Raw genomic sequence first — 22,716 nt, forward strand, 5'->3', positions numbered from 1 at the left:
CCAACTCTTGCAAACTGAAGCGGCGGGGCGAGTCACACCTTTTCTTAAATGAGGGGTACGGTGGTTAAATCCCAAAGAGAGATTGTTTTTAGGTTCATGAATTGATTCAACAAGTCTTGATTTGGGCTATATTGAATGTGGCCGCTATCACGTGCGATCGTTGACATTCATGTAGGCGAATGGGGAAACATAACTCCATTTGAGTAGCGAGTAACTATTTGTTTTGTTCGCACCCAAACCTTAAACACAATGATCGGAAATCTAAACCTTCTACTTCTTCTCTTTACAGTCTGCAAATGTGGCCCGGGTTCATCACTTCCATATTACAGTACGAGAAGGACGTCCTGTTGATGGCGGACGTTTCCCACAAGATCCTACGCTTGGACACCGTGCTTGACCTGATGACCGCCATATACAACAAAAAACCCAACACATTCCAGGATGAGGTTACTCGACTCCTTATAGGAGAAATTGTCCTCACTAGGTAAGACAATAATATCAAAGTTTTATACAATGCATGTTTCTACCAACAAGGTACTCAAAGTCTTTGTATATACATTTATACAGAAAGAGAGGTTATTGCAGGTTATGAATTCTGAGATTCAATTATGTAGTACATTATAAGTGTTTACAAGGTGCTACGACCCGTTCAGCAGCCACAGCCAGGAACACCGGGGCGAACCCCTTCCCTTTTCGATAAGTGCACTGGGTTCTTTTACATGCGACACACAACACATGGGACCAGCGGCTTAATGTCCCATCTGAAGGACGATGCAATGGTTTAAGTGTCTTGCTTCAGGACATAAAGTGTCACGGCTGGGGATTCGAATCCACACTCTGCTGATCAGAAACACCAGAGTTTGAATTCGGTCCACTTAACCGCACAGCCATGACACTTCCATGACACTTCCATAGTGGCCAAGTGCACCTTTAAGATTCAGTGCCATTGACGATGCTTTAAGCCATTTTGTGGTATGGTGGACAAGATACTATGACACTGTTAGGTTTGGGTGCAAGGTGTCTGCAGACACCTAAACCAAACAGTGGACTTCTTTGTGCCCACCGTATCTCAAGAATGCTCATGTGTTGTGTAATGCATGAAAAGAACCCAGTGCACTTGTCAAAAAGAGAAGGGGTTCGCCCCGGTGTTCCTGGCTGTTGCTGCTGAATGCGCCAGAGCACCTTGTAAACTATTATAAGGTGCTACACAATTGGTTCCCAGAATTCATCACTACAATAATGTATCCGTCTGAAAGTTTGTGTATACTCAGCGTCTGCCCGTGCGCTATATAACTCTTCAATATTATTATATATTATATTGTTTATTGGATGATCAAGTTCCAATGTTCGTAGCTGTTTCACATCAATTGACACCCTGCTGGTTTCATTTCTATTTTATATTTTCAGCTACAACAACAAGACATACCGTGTCGACGACATCGACTGGAGCAAGAACCCGTCCAACACCTTTGCCAAATTTGATGGGAGCCAGATATCCTATGCACAGTACTACCAGGACGCGTACGATCGCAAAATCATTGACATGAGCCAACCTCTCCTTATCAGCCGTCCAAAGAAGAAGGTAACATTCCCAGGCTATTTTACTTCTCCAAATATTTTCTGAAGTTCAAGCCAGCTGCCGTGTGTAGGAGCATTTTCCGTATAGTGTGGCGGACATCAGGAGTGTGTCCCCACTACCTCAAAATGGATTTTTGCCTTTAGGCCTAAGTGTCCTTGTAATAATAGAATTGTGTGTTTTTCGCTAAGATGCCACTCTTCAATAAATTTATGTGTCTAATTTCATATTAAAGGCACTGGACACTATTGGTTATTACTCGACAGAATTGTAAGCATAAAAACTTACTTGGTAACAAGCAATGGAGAGCTTTTGATAGTTTAAAACATTGTGAGAAACGACTCCATCTGAAGTAGGCCTATTAAAGTTTTTGAGAAAGAGGTATTTTCTCACTCAAATAATGGAAGACCTCAGCTGAAGCCTTTTATTAGACATCTGGAGCACACAAATTTGTGCAACAAGGGTGTTTTTTCTTTTATTATTATCTCGCAACTTTGACGACCAATTAAGCTGAAATTTTCACAGGTTTGATATCTTGTGCATATGTTAAGATACACCAAGTGAGAAGACTGGTCTTTGACAATTACCAAAGGTGTCCAGTGCAAGCAGCTCCATGAAATTGGGTCCAGGTTTGCACAACCATCAAGAGCTTCCTCAAAAAAACACTGGTATCAGTGTGAATACCACATGTTTAAATTTTGCATTGTTTCGTACGGCCATTGAAAATTCATCATTATATTTCTTCTCCTTTTGACATTTGTTTGACCAAGACTGGAGAAACTCAATTCAATCTCAATTTCAGTCTCAATTCAATTCAAGCAACATTTATTTCCACTTTGGTGAAAATAAACAAATTAAGTACAATATTATTAAACTGGTCAATAATTGATAAAAATGGAACAATATAATGTAATGGATACGTAGCAAACCATAATGGGGGCATTTACAGCAGCCAAAAAGGCGTATATGGGTAAATCCAAAAGAATGTTCTTTATCCCTAATGCAACTTCAATATCTATTAAATTTAACATCTAGCCAAAAAGGCTAGATATGCCCACTGACAAGTACTAAACGAACGAAACTACAGCAAAAACAAAAGCAATAAACGAAACTTAAAAATAGAAATCAAAGAGGACTACGTTTGACAAAAATAATAATACACCTCTGAATATTTCTTTTTTTTTTAGGATGAGCGTCGAGGAATGACAGGTCCGATACATCTCATCCCGGAGCTGTGTATGCTGACCGGCCTGAGTGACGCTGTGCGCAGTGACTTCCACGTCATGAAGGACATCGCCACGCACACACGTATCTCACCTGGGGACCGTGTGAACACTCTCCGCTCTTTCATCACCGGCTTCCCTAAGTAAGTTATGCACAGATGTGATGTCTTCGTTTTTAACCGTAACTCAGTTTGGGGTTTGTTGATGTTATGGTATCTTTTTTCTTCTTTTTTACTTAACTTTACTTAAATGCAGTATAAAGCGCTTTAACACTGTTTATCTGTACAGCCAAGAAAAACATTAAAATACAGGATACTCAAATTCATAAGAAAATGAATATGAAAGCATATAATTACGCCCCAGATTGCAGAGTAGGGCTTTCTAAACCAAAGATAAATGTTAATATTTTGCTTTATGATCGCAAGTTTTTTGAGCTCGCATGCTTTGCGCTTAGAGTTTCTCATCAGCCTATCATGTCCCTGGTTCTGTCTGATGCTCTGACCCCATTTTTAGGCATGAAATTCTTCCTACACTTACAACTACTTTCCAATATATATATATATTTTTGTTGCCCTTTAGTAACCTGTCATGTCTTTAAAAGTCTGCAGCCCATGTAGGTGAGCCATTGTACTAAACAAAAAAGTTCACCTTTTTTCCCCCCCAAGGATCAAAATTTTATAAAAACAGTTTCAATGATACAGTTATTATGTGTAGTGGTCCATGTTCTTTTCTTTTCATGTACAAGCTTGTGGCGATTAAAAAAAAAAATCCTGGCAAAAATAAAGGCAATTATTTGTAAGTCATCAAAACACTCAGATGTGATTCAAACCCACAACCTTTGCGCGGCTAGAGCAGATGTCTTACCTTGGCCATCTAGCTAGCCTGGATGATAAAGGCAAGTAAAGATGGTATTTGATTTGTTCACAAGCACACGTCTTGTTAAGTTGAAATTGTGATTTCTTTATTTGTTAATTTCTTAACACAGGAATAAAGACGCAAAGGAGTACTGCGATAAATGGAAGATTGGCTTCGAAAACGAACCTGTTAAAATCGCAGCGAGAGTACTTCCAGCTGAGACGATTCATCAGAAAACTGCCAAGGTAAGTTTTCTCGTATAGACCTGTGTCAGTCACGCTACAACAATGTCACCATTGACCCACATAGTATTGTTGTGTCCTTTTGTTTGGTATTGTACCATCTCCTGCAGGTTTTTCACTAGCCCTCATGTATTGACACACAAAATTTCCAAACCATAAAAAAACAAAGAGTAGTGTTCGCAAAATTTCACATTTCATCTCTTAATGAAATAGCATGATGTATTTGATTAGCAAGATTGTTCGGAGGTTTGGAGTAAACCTTTGAAAGATGAAGAGTATCTGGTTTGTGGTTGTGTGAGAATATTTGTGTCTTAGTTGAACCCATTTGTTCCTCGCAGATCAACTACAAACCGTCCGAGGCTGAATGGAGTCGAGAGCTACGCGGGAACGCGCTGATCAGTACGGTTAATCTGAACGACTGGATGCTCATCTACACTAGCAGAGACCAGGGGAATGCCATGGACTTCAAACAGACCCTCCCTAGAGTAGCCGGGCCGATGGGGATAACCGTTAGAGAGCCAAAAATGTAAGATTTCCTCCTAAGCTTCTAGCTCTCCCTGGTTTTCTAAAGAAAGTTTCCTGACAAACCTTTCTTTCCATGTTCTGATGAACACAACTGCCAACTCTCCCTGATTTTACAGAAAGTTCCCTGAAAATAAACTTTTCTTTTCATGTTCTGATGAATAAAACCTCCCTGATTGTGGAAACTTTATTTTGAATGTAATTCTAAGGATCTCCTAGATTGTCACATGTCATCTCCCTGATTGCAAGATGCAAATATTGGCTTTTTAAAAATCAGCTGATTTATTTTTGTTGTAGGTTTTTAGAAACTGTTTTCTGTATTTAACAGGCATGTTTCAGCTGATTTTCCTCTTTTTTTATGGATAGTTACTCACATGCCTGATATTATGTCTTTGCTTCAGAGGAAGATGTTTCACAGAACAATTTTTTCTAGTATAAACTTCATAATCAGTAAGCTTTCAGTCTGAAATTAAACCATTATACATTTAAATACTACTTAAAAAAAATTTATTTTGCCATGTTTTTTAAAATATTTTTTAAAGGTGCGCTCTGAGAGACGAACGATCTGAGACCTACGTGAACGGTATAAGAAATAACCTGACCAGTTCAACACAGCTGGTAAGTAAAACTTCAATAGATACATGACGTCATAGACCACCATCTTTGATAAACATCCACGCGTGAAAGGCTATCATGAAAAGGCTGACAGAGTCATGCGTACAAGCGTGCACTTTCCAAGTGTTTATCATCAAATATGGTGGTTGATGACGCTATGTGCAATCCATCTATTCAGTTGTACAATAGTGACCTAAAGAGAGAGCAGATTGTTTTGGTTCTTACTCCAACAACTAATGACTATAAAACTTGCTGGGTTAGAACAGGGGTGATGGTTCGATATTAAGTGTGTCTACGTCACTCTACTTACCTGTAGAGCAAATTACTACAATTGCATATTCCCTATGCGCCGCTAGGTAAACACTAAGACTTTTTAACAACAAGTGCAACAGCGCCCTCCATCGCCCAGTGCACACCGGCGCGAACGCCATGCGCAATCGCCCTCTTTCTCTCTTAGCTCCGAACAGGTGACACGTAAATTTTTTAGGCTCCCTCGAAAATTGTTACTTTCCGTTAAACCGAGTCTCTTTGAGATATAAAATACATTGTGTATATTTCATTATTGTTACCTTGATAAAGACGTGTTTGTAGAGTGTGTGTGTCCCGCCGATCTCATGGTCGCTGCCCTGCACTGCCTTGATGATGGCTTGAGGACCATCCTGGACCAGTTCTCACGTATTTCCGCCCTGGCTACATCTTCCCGTAGGGCGAACGTGTTGGACGCACTGTTCCTTCCTTCAGTGGGAGCGCGCAAGCGTCTTGACGCCTTGCCGCTCACAGGTCCCGACCTTTTTGCGGGCCAGTTCCAAGAATCCATGGAAGCTGAGGCCAAGCGCATCAAGGCGGCGGATAAGATTAATTTGAAGAAACCGGCTGCGCCCAAGGCCAAGGCAAAGAAGCAAGCCTCCTATACCATACCACGGCGTCAACCTCAGCGGCCCGCCCGTGGTGGGTTTCGCGGCAGGGCCGACACTCAATCTAGTGTCCGAGCCGCGCCGACCCAGATGGGACACCAGCGCCCTCAAGCGGGGCGGGGTTTTCACGCGCCAAACCCCCGATTCCCGGGGGCATGGCGCAAGTGACTCGCTTGCCTCAAGGCGGCCTCCCACCGACGGACCCGTGGGGGCCGCCTTCAGAAATTTCTGGGGTCCTGGGGACAGGTTGTCTCCGACCGGTGGGTCCTCGAGACACTCGAGTACGGCTACGCGCTCGAGTTCATGGGGACCCCCCCGTCGGACATGATAATTCGGCCCACGCCGATTCCGTCCGACATGGGGAAGCGGTTGGCTCTCGAGGGGGAGATTTCCTCCCTCCTCCAGAAACGAGCAATTTACGCCGCTCCCATGCATTTTTTAAAGGTGCGCTCTGAGAGACGATCGATCTGAGACCTACGTGAACGGTATAAGAAATAACCTGACCAGTTTAACACAGCTGGTAAGTAAAACTTCAATAGATACATGACGTCATAGACCACCATCTTTGATAAACATCCACGCGTGAAAGGCTATCATGAAAAGGCTGACAGAGTCATGCGTACAAGCGTGCACTTTCCAAGTGTTTATCATCAAATATGGTGGTTGATGACGCTATGTGCAATCCATCTATTCAGTTGTACAATAGTGACCTAAAGAGAGAGCAGATTGTTTTGGTTCTTACTCCAACAACTAATGACTATAAAACTTGCTGGGTTAGAACAGGGGTGATGGTTCGATATTAAGTGTGTCTACGTCACTCTACTTACCTGTAGAGCAAATTACTACAATTGCATATTCCCTATGCGCCGCTAGGTAAACACTAAGACTTTTTTACAACAAGTGCAACAGCGCCCTCCATCGCCCAGTGCACACCGGCGCGAACGCCATGCGCAATCGCCCTCTTTCTCTCTTAGCTCCGAACAGGTGACACGTAAATTTTTTAGGCTCCCTCGAAAATTGTTTCTTTCCGTTAAACCGAGTCTCTTTGAGATATAAAATACATTGTGTATATTTCATTATTGTTACCTTGATAAAGACGTGTTTGTAGAGTGTGTGTGTCCCGCCAATCTCATGGTCGCTGCCCTGCACTGCCTTGATGATGGCTTGAGGACCATCCTGGACCAGTTCTCACGTATTTCCGCCCTGGCTACATCTTCCCGTAGGGCGAACGTGTTGGACGCACTGTTCCTTCCTTCAGTGGGAGTGCGCAAGCGTCTTGACGCCTTGCCGCTCACAGGTCCCGACCTTTTTGCGGGCCAGTTCCAAGAATCCATGGAAGCTGAGGCCAAGCGCATCAAGGCGGCGGATAAGATTAATTTGAAGAAACCGGCTGCGCCCAAGGCCAAGGCAAAGAAGCAAGCCTCCTATACCATACCACGGCGTCAACCTCAGCGGCCCGCCCGTGGTGGGTTTCGCGGCAGGGCCGACACTCAATCTAGTGTCCGAGCCGCGCCGACCCAGATGGGACACCAGCGCCCTCAAGCGGGGCGGGGTTTTCACACGCCAAACCCCCGATTCCAGGGGGCATGGCGCAAGTGACTCGCTTGCCTCAAGGCGGCCTCCCACCGACGGACCCGTGGGGGGCCGCCTTCAGAAATTTCTGGGGTCCTGGGGACAGGTTGTCTCCGACCGGTGGGTCCTCGAGACACTCGAGTACGGCTACGCGCTCGAGTTCATGGGGACCCCCCCGTCGGACATGATAATTCGGCCCACGCCGATTCCGTCCGACATGGGAAAGCGGTTGGCTCTCGAGGGGGAGATTTCCTCCCTCCTCCAGAAACGAGCAATTTACGCCGCTCCCATGCAAGGGGTGCGGACGGGTTTCATGTCCACCTTCTTCCTGGTTCCCAAGAAGGAGGTGGGCGAGTGGCGCCCCATCTTAAACCTGAAACCCCTCAACAGATTCATACGTCCGCAGCACTTCCATATGGAGACGCTGCGGACCATTCTCGAATCTATCGTCACACCCGCCTGGGGGGCGAGCTTGGACCTGAGGGACGCGTACCTCCACGTGCCCATCAGGCCGAGGATCGCAAATTCCTACGCTTTATGTACAACAGCGTCATGTACGAGTTTGCGACCCTGCCCTTCGGGTTGTCCACTTCGCCCCGAGTGTTCACCCGGGTAGTGAAGACAATCGGGGCTGCTCTACGGAGGCGCGGGGTCATGATATTCATGTACCTCGACGACTGGCTGGTAGTGGGGCCATCGCGGGCGGCGACGGATGCGGCACTCAGGCTCACCTGGCGCCTCACTTCCGATCTCGGGTTCCTAGTGAACGTTGAAAAGTCGCACCCGATACCCTCGCAGAACCCTACCTTCCTCGGAGCGGCTCTCGATCTCCGCCCACCGAGGGGACTAGCCCGCCCTACGGAGGACCGCGTACTGAATCTTCTTCAGTGCGTGTCCCTCTTTCTCCCAGCGGCTGTGGCTCCGGCAAGGGCTTGGCTCAGGCTCCTTGGCCTTATGGCCAGCATGGTGGACTTCGGATGCGGCCAATTCAGCTCCATCTGCTGTCTTTTTACCGCCCTCGACACCACCGTATCCACCTGCTGGTACCCACTACGCCCTGGCTGATCCCGCACTTGCGGTGGTGGCTGGACGAGGCCCATCTCACTCAGGGGCGCGTGTTCCGCCCCCCTCAGCCTTTGATGCGTCACAGCAGGGCTGGGGGGCGACCCTCCACCCGCGCCAGATCGTGGGACAGTTGGGCCCGGAACACCGCTCGTCCCACATCAATGTCTTAGAGTTGATGGCGGTCTTCAATGCCCTTCGGCATTTTCAGACTGCGGTGTCGGGACGCGCGGTGCTCGTGCGGTGCGACAATACCACGGTCGTGGCTTATGTCAACCGCCAAGGAGGCACCCGGTCGGCGCAGTTGTGCGCCCTGACTTGGGAGCTCCTTCACTGGTGCATCCGCCAGGGCGTTGCTCTGTCGGCAGCCCACATCCCGGGGGAAGAGAATGTGACAGCCGATGCCCTCTCCAGGGGCTGGATTGCCCCGACAGAGTGGTCCTTGCTCCCTCAGGTGGCACAGACCCTCTTCCGGCTGATCGATCGACCCCACGTAGACTTGTTTGCCTCACGGGCAAACAATCAGCTGCCAACGTATTGCTCAAGGGTTCCAGACCCCAACGCATGGCAGATCGACGCCCTGTCGATTCCGTGGGAGGGCCTCCTGGCTTACGCCTTTCCGCCATTCTCACTCATCCCCCGGGTGTTGACCAAGATAGAGACCGCCCACTGCCGGGTGCTCCTCATAGCCCCGTTCTGGCCGCGTCAGCCGTGGTTCCCTCGACTCGTGAGGCTCCTGGTCCACCGCCCGGTGGTCCTGCCTCAACGTCCGGATCTCCTTTATCAACCCAGTTCCGGGATGATTCATCCGGCCCCGAGCGAACTCCACCTGACGTGCTGGGTGTTATCACCCAGTCGCTCCGCACAGCAGGCCTTTCACGCCGGGCTGCAGAGCTTGCCGCCCAGTCGAGGCGTGCCTCCACTCGTAAGGTCTACGATTGCCGACTACGCCATTTCTTTAAATGGTGTAGACGGCGATCTATACGTCCCCCCAGTGCTTCTCTGAGGGACGTAGGGGATTTTCTTCTCTACCTGTACGAGAGTGGGCTGGCGACCGCCACGGTCAAAAATTACCGGTCGGCCCTCGCAGCCATTCATGAGGGTTTTCCCGATGGCTCCTCGATTTCTTCCAATCAAGCGATCTCTCAGCTGGCGCGGGGCATGTTTGTATCTCGGCCTCCGGTACGCAAACTTGTCCCGTCTTGGGACCTCCAGAGTGTCCTCTCCACTCTAACAGGTCCCCCATTCGAACCCCTCAGCAACGCTCCTTTGCTGCAGTTGTCGATAAAGGTTTCCTTTCTGCTGGCGGCTGCTACGTCGCGCAGACGTAGCGAGCTCCACGCCCTGACTTTGGCACCGGGTCACATTCGTTGGGAACCCGGTGGTGTCCGGCTGGTTCCTTCCGCAGGTTTTCTGACGAAGAATCAATCTGATTCTTTTTCAGCCTCCGGACATTTTCGTTCCGGACTTAAAATCCTTCTCTGCGGTTGCGGCTGACAGGCTTTTGTGCCCTGTCCGGGCGCTTAAATGGTACATAAGCCGCACCAAGCCTATCCGCTCTGGCCATCACCAACTATTCTTGGCCTCGACAACCCCTCACCAACCGGTAACGCGCGATACCATAGCCCGCTGGATCGTTATCGCCATCCGCTCCGTTCCGGGCGGGTGGCCGGCGGCCGAGGGCAGTATCCACGCCCACGACGTACGCGGGGTGTCGTCCTCTTGGACATTTTTTAAAGGTATACCAATAGAGGAGATAACCAAGGCAGCCTGTTGGAAGAGTGCTACAACCTTCTCACAGTGCTACATGAAGGACGTACTCCAGACTGACAGCCAGGCAGGCCGGGCGGTGTTGCAGTCGGCCTCCCGCGGGTCATCCTCCCGCTAGTCCTCTTCGCATCAAGTCTTCACCCTCGGTGAGTTCTTGTCTGTATGCCATATATTTATGCCACTGTCTAACATTGATAATGTTTTTTCCTTGTCCTATGGGGACGACACCCCCCGGGTCGTGAGCGGACAATGTGGCCCCCATACTTTGCGTTTCTTATCACGCAACAGCTGGTGCCTCCTTCCGGTCGCGCCTCGTTGCCATGACGCCATAATAATTGTATGATGTGCAATAGTCCTGCGTATACCCACCGCCTTCCAAAACGGTGCTAGTCTATGCAATTGTAGTAATTTGCTCTACAGGTAAGTAGAGTGACGTAGACTCCCCCCCCCACAGTAGTGTGGGTAGGGTCTACGAACGAATACTTACCTGTAGAGCATCCCTCCCGCCTGCGCCACTATACTTGGTTCTTGTATACTTGTACGTATGAGTTTCCGAGAAAGAGGGCGATTGCGCATGGCGTTCGCGCCGGTGTGCACTGGGCGATGGAGGGCGCTGTTGCACTTGTTGTAAAAAAGTCTTAGTGATTACCTAGTGGCGCATAGGGAATATGCAATTGTAGTAATTTGCTCTACAGGTAAGTATTCGTTCGTAGACCCTACCCACACTACTGTGGGGGGGAATTTTCATGGTAGTCGGCAGGCAGGGATAGTAACCAAGAATTTTTAGTAGCGCCGATGAGATTTTGGTAGCCCAAAGAAACACATTATGTCTTGAGTCACAATACACCATCAGCAACTGAGTAGTCAGGTAGTCCCAGGCTAGCGGGCTAGTGGCAATTTCGACCCCTGGGTGAGATAGTTCAGACCTGTATCTAAATTCCAAAATCCACAAAAGTAAAACACAGCAAAGAAATGTATATTATAAGGTATCATTGCTAGTAAAGGCTATGATGTTGTCTCAACTTATGATTTCGCTCTTTTGTCATCTTTTTGTTTTGTTTTTGCGATTGATCAGGTGGTCTGCATCTTGTCCAGCAACCGTAAAGATCGTTACGACGCCGTCAAGAAGTTCTGCTGCAATGAATCGCCGGTGCCCAGTCAGTGTATCGTGAGTCGTACGCTCAGCAAGAAGCAAATGTTGATGTCCGTCTGCACCAAGATCTGCATGCAGATCAACTGCAAGCTCGGCGGGGAACTGTGGGCCGTGGAAATGCCTGTAAGTCTTATGATATTCTTCTTATTTATTCATGTTCATAAACACCTCGCTGTTATAACACTTCAAAAACCTCCACAAATTTAAAGCAAATCGCACAGACTAGCTTCAGCTCACCCTGACTTTGCTGCGTTAATTGACTAGTGGAGAGCGCCCATGTAAGTGCCCACTTTGTGCCTGACACATTATTAAATCTACCAACTTGGCTGTAAAATTGGTCTATAAAATTTGCGAGTTTGGCTCAATTATCTGATGGAGCCCTCTTTTGAAGTTTAGTGCGTTTTTTTTTTTAAACACTCTGACCACGTTTATGTTACATGGCCATGTGATCTCCTCTCGGCCAATCGGAATGGATACACTGTCCAAGGTTATTTATGAATCACGAATGACAGACAAGAAAATCGAGAGTGGAGAAGAACATAATAGCAATCAGCGAGGCTTGCAAACGAGAACCATAAAAATGCATGCCCTCGATTTGTTGAATAAACGTGGGCGTATTCTGCGTGGAGCAATTCAACCAATCGTGGGCGTGCATTTTTATCGTTGTAGTTATCAGGACCTGTGTGATCGGGCCTTAACTGTAATATCTGAGATTTCTTATAAACTTTTTTGTTTCTTCTGACGACATGCTTTTTTATTGTTTCTTCCGTTTGCAGACTTTTCGAAATTATGATAAAAAGCGTTTCCTTAGGTGGCAGCAATCCTCATCAAACCATTTGACTCAAACCATTCCTAAGTTCTTGTCCATGAAACTATTTATCAATCGTTGAATGTCATCACAATCATATCCATAACAATAAGTAATTCTACATTCACTGGACTATTAGGGCCAATGATTTTCCGTTTCAGAAAAGTGCAAATTCCGTTTGGCAAAAACATGAATTCCGTTTCAGTCACAAAAAATTCTGTTTCATGTTTTTTTAATTAGATAAAAGGTTGGTGTGTTTTTTTTCTCTTTTTTTTCCCCAAATTTTCTGAAATTTCGGTTTCAAAGGGCAGATTCTGCGATTTCCGTCTGTTTTTCACGATGCGAAAAATCATTGGCCCTAGACTATCTGTAATGTGGACTATTACACGTAGTTAACACAGTTAACTTGTTAACACCTTTCTTGTTTCGCCTTGGGGAGGCTAAGCCACCGAACAGGCATACTGTTTCCAACATGTGCTGTCGTCTGTGGGGGTGCTCTCATATTATTCTCTTCTACGCCAAACTCACCGTCAAGGACTCTGTTCAACACTCATGAATCTAGATTTAACTTATGGCAAACAAGCCTTCTCACACTCTGCCGCTGAACTTTGGAACACTCTTCCAATTAATCCCAGTAAATAGTCTTGTGTTGTTACTTTTAAGAAAAAAATTAAAACTTATCTATTTCCTAAATAGTAGATCAATGATTTTTTTCTTGCAAGTTTTAATTAATCCTTTTCTTTGTTATGCGCTTTGATCATGTTTTGGAAAAGGGCAATATAAATACCTGTTATTACTATTATTATTATATTGGGTACCTTCTGGAGACCAAGGACGAAAAAGGGAAAATAAAATGACTCCACAGGGAAATTCTAAAGTCCGGGGTGCTCCACAAGAAATTTTGTGTACAAAGTCTATGGGAAAATCTTAAGTACAGGGACAATGGAAAGAACAAAAGATGTCTCCACAGGGATGCATATTTGAGAATGTGTGTGTGTGCGTGCGTGCGTGTGTGTGTGTGTAAAAATTATGTATGACAGATTTCCGGCGCTCTATTTCATCTGTCCCGAGAATATTTATTATATTGAAAACAGATTTTCTGCGCTCAGTTTTTCATCTGGCCAGAGAAAACGTATTTAATTGAAATTAGATTTCTGGCGTTCGTTTAATGATTATGTTTTTAAAGCTCCCTAAAGTGTTCGTACATGTATTGTAAATGCCGGAAGTATTGAAAGACTGTGAATTCCTCTGTAAAAAGACTAATTTACTAATGGTTTCTTTGTATTCCTTTTAGTTGTCCGGCATGATGGTGGTTGGAATAGACACATACCATGACTCCTCTTCTAAAGGTCGCTCCGTTGGAGGCTTCGTGGCAACCATGAACAAAACGCTCACCAGGTAAAAAGAAAAGAGACTAGTACAAACCAAAATCAGTTTAGGGGGCAACAAAGAAACCACGTCCCATGTCCTCTGACTAAACGTACCTGCAGCTCGGGCAACTGAGTTATCAAAGCTCTTATCAGGGCTTATTCTTTTTTTGTTGGGGGGGGGGGGGCGATATCTACAAGACTACAGGGCTTGTAGCTTAACATTTTTCCAGTACCAGGCTCTTTTTTACAAGACTAAAAAGCTACAGCACCTCAACAAAATTATTTAAGGGAAGCTTTCTACCAACGTTATCTTTAAAATGTTGTTTGGGGTTGAACAAATAATTGACTAGAGTGGGATTCGAGCCAGTGACCTCCGGATTAACATGCTGTCGCTCTACCAACTAGATAGCTCAGTTGGTAGAGCTCCGGAACGTTAATCCGGAGGTCGATGGTTCGAACACCACTCTAGTCAATTCTTTGTTCAACCCCAACAATTTATTACAAATGTACCCACTCTGTTTCCCTTGTGGGTTATATTGTTATCTTTAAAGTGTGTAAGTTTAATGCTAATCTGGTGACGTTTGTATTTGGTGTGGTACAACAAGTAGACACCCTTTTAGTCTCTTGTGTCGTTGCAACCCGATGAGCCCAGCTAACACGACGTGTCATATTTACTGTTTTAGATACTACTCTCGATGCACATTCCAGCACAGTGGACAGGAACTCATTGATGGGCTTAAGGTCTGCATGAAAGGTATACACTTGTGGATATTCAAATTGGTTGTTGGAGAACTGGTTGTTAGGTTAATTGTCAAAGACCAGGGGTCAATTTCACAAAGAGTTAGGACTAATCCCAACTTAGGACTAGTCCTAGGAGATATAAAAATCGGTTGCTTGTCCTTAAGTTACTCGTCCTAACATCGAGATGAGACTAGTAGGGCCACTGATTTTCCGCGATCGCGGAAAACGGACGGAATTCGCGGAATCCGCCCTTTGAAACGGTAAACGGGATTTCAGAAAATTTGATTTTTTTAAATTTTTTTTCTTGACGCCAAAACTATCGAAATTGCATTCTTTATTAAGATTCTTTTTGTTAAACTAAAAAAGCATCAGAAATCAGACCATTAAAAAGTACGAGATCGTAACCGTGGATCATTCTGTTCTACTTCACACCATCCTCCATGTTTACACACATGATGTACACACGTTGTTAACATGGTTAAGCGAAGGGCATATTATTCGCGGCACGTTTTTAACTTTTTTTGTTCACCCAAATTGCATTTTCTCCCTCTCTTTTACTAACAATAATACACAAACTAGCTTACCTATAATCTATAAGAACACATACAATGTTTTTTCATCTCGGAAAGGTCTAAAATAAAACCGTAAACTGTCAACATTCTGTCGCCAAAGCGAAAACAAAATGGCTGACATTTTGTTTGTGGATGGAGAATGGTCACGTCCATAGACTTGTTCCCAAGTCTTTGATCATGCTGAAACAGCGCCCTCTTTTGGATACACTCCTGTCATTAGCCTACAATGTGGCTGATGCAGAGAATCAACTGCAGTTTTAGACTTGGAATCAAGTCTATCACATCATGTGCATTGATACTGCAGTCACAGTGCAACCTTTTTACCCTGACTACATGTTTTTGTTTCATCGAACAGCAGTATACAAAATAATCCACAATTATAAATATAAAAAAATTAAAGTATTTTTTTGAAATTTGTCAGTTCAAATGAACATTTTACGAAGTCAACAGTGCAACTTATCTCAAATTGATTTTTATAAGTGTGTCCCTGGGTATTAAAAAACCTTTTATCTAATTAAAAAAACATGAAACAGAATTTTTTGTGCCTGAAACGGAATTCATGTTTTTGCCAAACGGAATTTGCACTTTTCTGAAACGGAAAATCAGTGGCCCTAGACTAGTCATAAATCTTTGTGAAATCCACCCAAGTATTCTCACTTGGTGAATCCCAATGCATGCATAACATAACATAACAAATCTGTGAAAAGGTAGACTCAATTGGTCATTGAAGTTGCAAGAGAACAGTGAAAGAAGACAAAACTTCGTTATTGCACAAATTTATGTGCTTTCCGATGCTTTCAGCCTGAAGTCTTTAAATACTGCGCTAATGAGGTCGAATTCCAGTATTCAAAAAGAATTTGAAGAATTGACAAAATAGTTGCAGACAGTGTTCATGTTTTGTGTGATCAATGATATACTTGAAAAATAAACTATGAAAAAGTAGTAGTAGTTAATCCGTTGTGTAAGTCGGGAGAAAAACAGAAAAACAATCTTGCACAACTTTCAGCAAGTAGTAAACACATTGTCCTTGGTTATACAACTGCAAACGGCTGTTCTTGTAGAAGGTTATCAGACAGTTTCCTTCAGATAGTGTTTAAGATCATCCACTTCTTCGTTAATGGTTGTTCCCCAAACCCGCAACAATTGTGGAGAAAGAACTTTTTTTCATGCTGGTCCTGGAGTAATCTGTCTCTGAACATGTCATCTATTTATAAGTTCAAAGAGGCCCTCAAAACCCTTTTTCTCATCTGCTTTCATTAATTTTTATCTTTCATCCTTGCGCCATGAGCATCACTGGTTTTGGATACCGGCGCACTATGAGTGTTATTGTTATTATTACATTTACATGACATTAGTACTTATCAGTTTTATATTTCTCTCTCCATAGCCGCACTCAAGATGTACCATGAAATCAACAACGCCCTTCCTCAGCGGATTGTCATCTATCGGGATGGTGTTGGAGACGGCCAGCTAGCGGCAGTCGTCGAACATGAACTCCCCCAGATATTAGATACTGTCAAAGCACTCGGCTCAGACTACGAGTAAGTTTCAATATACCTAGAAGTGTTTATATTTTTGGCGTTTATTTGTTTGAATTTCTTTTTTTAAGTTTGTATTTCCTGTTCTGTTTTGTTTTGCATTTTATGGATTTTGATTGTAAAGGGTTTCGGTATCTCCCATGACATGAATCTTTACTCGCTGCAATTGAATATGTAATATAATTCACATGTAGAAGTTTCAGCTGCATTAGACGTCAAGTTAGTGAGAAAAAAAGTGAAAATCACAGAGCAATAATTTTGGGAGAGTCCCACAAATCTGCTTACATGCCAAAATAATTGTTTGTGTCACTGAGACTACCATTATTTTTCTGGAAATATTTTACAAATTTTTCCAAAACTTTGTCACCCCAGCAAGTAATATTTTAAGTAAAGGTTTCTATCATCATTATCTTTAGAACAGGTGAATTTAATGTCAATCTTTGAAAGTACCCAGACCCTTTAAATGCTGTGCCACGACGGTGTTCTATACCATCTGGTTTTTCTCCCTCGGGATAAAAAATTAAACACTTTCGATCTTTGGCTGTGCACCAAGACTATATTTTTCAGAACGTAGTAAAAAAAGAGTTTGATGTGATTGGGGAATTTACAACCTTGACCGATATTATTTATTTTTATAATTTTTTGCTTAAACTTCTTTACAGTCCCAAGGTAGTGGTGATCGTAGTGAAGAAGCGCATCAATAACCGTTTCTTCATGCAAAGCAGATCCGGTCTTTCCAATCCTCCCCCTGGTACTGTCATCGACTCTGTGGTGACGAGGCCAGACTTGTAAGTACATCAGAACTAGGAAACTAGGCGACTTGTGACTTTAAATTCCCAAAAGGAATTGTGGTGTCATGTTTGCCCCAGGCGCGTATTAACGCTTAGGGGAATGAAGCATTGTGTCACTGATGTCTGATTCTGTTTTGCGACTATGTTGTCCTGATCGGTAGTGAGCGACTTAACTGGTTCACCAAACAGGAAATCACGACTATTTTTGTTGTAGTCGTGGCGGCACGATAAAACAGTAGTCGCGACTCGACTAAGAAATCGAAAGTCACGACTATGACACTAGTCACACTAGTTGCCCAGGTTTAATCAGAACGCCATGCATGCCAGCTGGCACTGGCAGGCAAGGGGCCTGGCCAGTTTGACCCCACACTAGAGTTGGATCAGATTTTTTGACTGGCAATATTTCATTAGCTAGTATTGCCAAATGATGATGTACCACAAATTTTCTGCTCTTACATATAAAATTCTGCCACCCGCCGAATGGTCAATAGCGACCAGTTGAAGTCCCCTCAGAAAAATAATTGTAAAACACAGTGTTTAGAATGGGAGAGATGACTATTGATGGTGCTATTGTGACCCTTTTATTTTTAGGGGAGGGGGTCGTCATTTGCACACAAAAAACACAAGTATACAAAACAGTATGTACACTAAAATAAATGCGCCTGAACGAGTTCAACGGGAAAGGTTTTTTAGTTTCCCATTTTCTTCCAATTCTCTAAAAACTAATTTGTTTTTAACATTTTTCTCTTTTAGCTATGACTTCTTCTTGGTGAGTCAGTCTGTGCGACAAGGCACTGTCACCCCTACCAGCTACAATGTCATCTGGGATACCTGGGGTCTGAAACCAGACTACGTACAGCGCCTCACCTATAAACTCACACATCTGTATTTCAACTGGCCGGTAAGTTTTTCATCTGTGTACTTTTTTTTAAAACCTTTTTCAGTCCAAGGCATAGGCCATTTGCAAGTTGGATTTGAATAACGTCTGGTACAAAGACGTGCTTAATCACAAGTTATTTTGTGTAGTTAAGAAACCATTATGTAGAAGGTCCTGAAACTCTTGGAAAATCTTTACAGCTGCGAATACATCAGCAATTTAAAAAACCCCAAAATAGTTATATTATAAACAAAATTTACACATTCTTCACTTGGTAGGAATGACAAAAACAAATATACAAATTAAGATATTGCAACTTTGTAAACCAATATGCTCTTCTGTTAAAGATGCTATGACAGATTTTTGGCCGATTTGACCCCAAAATTTTGATTTAAAATTCAATAGGTATTTTGATGGGGGTCGAGAAAGTTACAAGCTTTCATTTGAGCCATTGCTAGAAAAAGTCAATATACCACGTGACCAATTCTTATGTTTTTTATAAGAAACTTTAAATTTTTGTCATGGTTCCTGACCATTAAAAAGTCTAAGTTGAACTTTTTTTCGTTAGAGCGGGTGATACTCTTTGAAATACCATTCACTCAAAAAAATTAACTTTTTATTTTATGGGACCAAAAATCTGACATGGCATCTTTAACTGATTGTACATTTTCAGTCTTAAAAAAAAAAAAAATAAAAAATTGTGTTGATTTGAACCTGATCCTTAAATTTCTCTCTCCTCTCTCCTTGCACCCACCAGGGTACAATTCGGGTACCAGCGCCCTGCCTGTACGCCCACAAGCTCTCCTTCTTGGTTGGCCAGAGTCTCCACAAGGCACCTCACCTAGACCTCGCTGATCGACTCTACTTCCTATAGTGGGGATGTTGTAAGAGTGACCCTTTGACTTACTATCTGTGAGGCGAGAGTGTGTTTGGTGGAACAGTTTTTTGTTATGTTTTTTTTTATTATACTCGTTTTATTGTTGTCACAGCTGATCAGACTCTTTGGTGGAGACTTGAGTTAAACAGTAATTCAATTTACAGAGGAGTGTGCTATGATTGGACTATTTTCAGTGATGTGCCTTTAAGTTATAACTCCCACCGTAAATAGAAGGATGCTTAGTTTTTTGGGTTTGTTGTTTTCTTTTTTGTGGTAGGTTTTTACTAATGCCTTTTTTTTTTCAACCCTAACAAAACAAGTGCCTCCTTTTTGTTTACGATTGTTTTTTTTTGCTATATTCTCTGGTAAGTTCATCAAAGAGAGATAAAACGTTGTTTTTGGTGGGTTTTAATTGTGTGTCTTTCATGAGCTTGTTGGTGGAGCAAGCCTGGAATTTTACAGACGGGCAGGCCTGATGCTTAACGGAGCAAACGAAGGTGATTGCCTCCATGCCCCCGGTTATTGCCTTGGTGCCCTTAAAATGCTACAGTAGAAATTTACAGTTTTCATCAAAGGGTGCCCTTTACCAAGGAGAAAATGCCTTGGTGCCCTTGCCCTTTCAAAAACGGAGCATACAGGCCTGGAGAGGTCCTTGCCCTTTTTACCTATTGTTTCAGACATATGTTGATTAATTGGTTGCCACTTCCTTTTTACCAAAAGCTGCCAGATTTTAGTGCCAGGAAAGCGTTAGAAATCCAGGAAAACCTTTGCTTGATTGTCTTAACTTTGGACATGTAAGAAGAATAAGGAAACTTCATTGTTATTTTGGAAACTTGTTGGTGGAACACACCAGGTAACAACGTCTTGTGTTCATTTTCTGCCTGAATATGCAGTCATATTTTTTGCCAAATTTGTTTTACTAGGTCTTGAGAAGAAAAATAAAGGTTCTTGTGAAATTTGTTCAATCCAGTTTAATAAAAGTTGTGCTAATAGTTTTTTTCCAGGAAAGAAAACTGTTGAATAATCTGATAGTTATATTTTAAAAAGTGATATTTTTGTGCAGGACAATTTTAATAAGAATGTTTGTTCACATGTCGCGCACGAGTGTTTTTGCGACAAGTGTTTTTTTACAGTTGTGATGCCAATTGAAAAGTGGGAAAATGTTCTGCGTTTTTTATGTGTTATTTTTTCCAATCAAACTTTTCTAGATGTTGTTATTCAAATGTTTTCCATTGAAACAAAAGTGATGATCAGTTGATCTTCTAAAACTCAATCAATCAATCAATCAATCAATCAATCAATAAGTTTATCTAAAGAAAGATTCAGAGATTTCAAAAGAGAAGAAATAAGTCAGTTGTTTATCTTAACGTTTTTTTTGGTTAATTTATTCATTTTTGAAGAAAACACTTGAGTATTACTTACGGGTGAGAAAATCATCGCAGAATGATTTATCTGAGGCTGAGGTGATGTTGTTTCCAAGGTAGCTGCGGAAGGGTTATTTAATTCTTTTCAAAAACTAACGGCTTGTGTTGTTGTCGGCCAGTTCTCTTCTTTTTTATTCTCCCCCTTTTTTTGTTTTCCCCATTTGTTAATTTTGTTGTAGTAAAATAATATTATGCAACTCATGATCTTATTTTGTTACTGACTTTCCTTTGTTTCCATAATCCTACTACTGCATGGCGTTAGTATTAGTGTAGTGTTATAGTATTAAGTTTGTCTTAAGACAGTTGAGTTTTCATTGTTATTTTTCTATTCCACAGTATATTATTTTTTATATATAAATACATAAATTAACCCATCTGTTCATCCTTTTTTAAATACACACACCAAATTCTTTTTAACACCTCCCTCTGCTGATCAGAAACACCAGAGTTTGAATTTGGTGCTCTTAACCGCTTGGCCACGACACTTCCACATAGGGTTTCAATTTCACAAAGAGTAAGGACTAGCCCTAACTTTTAGGAAGTATTCTAGGAGATAATACAAACTTAAAGACACTAGACACTATTGGTAATTGTCAAAGACTAGCCTTCACAGTTGGTGTATCTTAAAGACACTGGACACTATTGGTAATTGTCAAAGACTAGCCTTCACAGTTGGTGTATCTTAAAGACACTGGACACTATTGGTAATTGTCAAAGACTAGCCTTCACAGTTGGTGTATCTTAAAGGTAGTGGACACTATTGGTAATTGTCAAAGACTAGCCTTCACAGTTGGTGTATCTTAAAGGCAGTGGACAATATTGGTAATTGTCAAATACTAGCCTTCACAGTTGGTGTATCTTAAAGGCAGTGGACAATATTGGTAATTGTCAAATACTAGCCTTCACAGTTGGTGTATCTTAAAGACACTGGACACTATTGGTAATTTTCAAAGACTAGCCTTCACAGTTGGTGTATCTTAAAGGCAGTGGACACTATTGGTAATTGTCAAAGACTAGCCTTCACAGTTGGTGTATCTCAACATGTGCATAAAACAACAAACCTGTGAAGATTTGAGCTCAATCGGTCATCGAACTTGGGAGACAATAATGAAAGAAAAAAACACCCTTGTCACACGAAGTTGGGTGCGTTTAGATGGTTGATTTCGAGACCACAAGTTTTAAATTTGAGGTCTCGAAATAAAATTCGTGGAAAATTACTTCTTTCTCGAAAACTATGGCACTTCAGAGGGAGCCGTTTCTACCACTAACCTCTTCCCTCTTCCCATTACCAAGTAAGGATTTATGCTAATAATTATTTTGAGTAATTACCAATAGTGTCCACTGCCTTTAAGGTTACTCGTCTTAACTATGTGCCAACTCGTGAGTCCTTACTCTTTGTGAAATCGACCCCCGGACTATTAAAACCAAGTATAAAACATTCTGAAGACCTTGTTTCAATTCAGCATGCTTTGGCCAAAAATCCAAAGATTTGGGTCCGGAATGTTCCCCCGTTTTTTTTTTAAAGCCATTATACACTTTCGGTAAACAGTATTTTCCAAGTCCCACAATTCGTGTATCACAACTTATATATAAAACAACAAACCTGTGAAAATTTAGGCTCAATCGGTCATCGGAGTCGGGAGAAAATAACGGGAAAACCCACTCTTGTTTCCGCGCGTTTCGCCGTGTCATGACATGTGTTTAAAATAAATCCGTAATTCTCGCTAACGAGAATTTATATTGTTTTACTGTTTTCTCAAAAAGTAAAGCATTTCATGGACTAATATTTCAAGAGAAGTCTTTCACCATTACCTTCTATAAACCCTGTAAATTATTTGTAAATCTGAACTTTTTTTTTTCTGTACCGAAAGGGTCCAATGGCTTTAATGGTGCCCTGGACAAAACTTTTTCATTATGTGAAATTAATAATGACAAGGCTGAAGACTAATATAACCAGGCGAATTCTGTACCACTAAAACATGCTAATTTTTTTTGTTTTCCCAGGGCTTTGTTAATTTAAGAACTTCACTCTACTCCATGTTTAAGGCCATTTATCGATTTTAAATTATTTTTGTACAAACAATAAAAGGATTTTCACAGTGCCATAAAGTTAACAATGTCTCACTGACATTTTTCATGTAATTAAACACGGATACCTTTCTATTACAGAATTAAAGTTTTGGTTATGTCACTGCTTATGGTCTGTTGTACAGT

At 42.7% G+C, this 22,716-nt stretch overlaps 1 protein-coding gene across 2 annotated transcripts in view; it reads left to right on the forward strand.

The window, feature by feature from the left end:
* The window catches only part of LOC117290960 (piwi-like protein 1), a 49,486-nt gene extending 28,351 nt beyond the window's left edge, over positions 1-21,135 (forward strand). The window contains exons 7-19 of one of the 2 annotated variants that reach the window (XM_033772545.1): positions 290-484; positions 1,408-1,582; positions 2,764-2,942; positions 3,785-3,899; positions 4,235-4,422; positions 4,961-5,036; positions 11,427-11,627; positions 13,607-13,710; positions 14,366-14,436; positions 16,383-16,536; positions 17,196-17,321; positions 18,078-18,225; positions 18,959-21,135. In XM_033772545.1, coding sequence (XP_033628436.1) covers positions 290-484; positions 1,408-1,582; positions 2,764-2,942; positions 3,785-3,899; positions 4,235-4,422; positions 4,961-5,036; positions 11,427-11,627; positions 13,607-13,710; positions 14,366-14,436; positions 16,383-16,536; positions 17,196-17,321; positions 18,078-18,225; positions 18,959-19,075 — 1,849 coding nt within the window. In that variant the 3' untranslated portion in view covers positions 19,076-21,135. Of the gene's footprint in view, positions 1-289; positions 485-1,407; positions 1,583-2,763; positions 2,943-3,784; positions 3,900-4,234; positions 4,423-4,960; positions 5,037-6,391; positions 6,468-11,426; positions 11,628-13,606; positions 13,711-14,365; positions 14,437-16,382; positions 16,537-17,195; positions 17,322-18,077; positions 18,226-18,958 lie in introns of both variants that reach the window. The other variant, XM_033772544.1, reaches the window with a different exon arrangement.
* The last annotated feature ends 1,581 nt before the right edge of the window (positions 21,136-22,716 follow it).

Source organism: Asterias rubens, chromosome 5 (assembly GCF_902459465.1).
Source record: "Asterias rubens chromosome 5, eAstRub1.3, whole genome shotgun sequence".
Lineage (NCBI taxonomy): Eukaryota > Metazoa > Echinodermata > Asteroidea > Forcipulatida > Asteriidae > Asterias > Asterias rubens.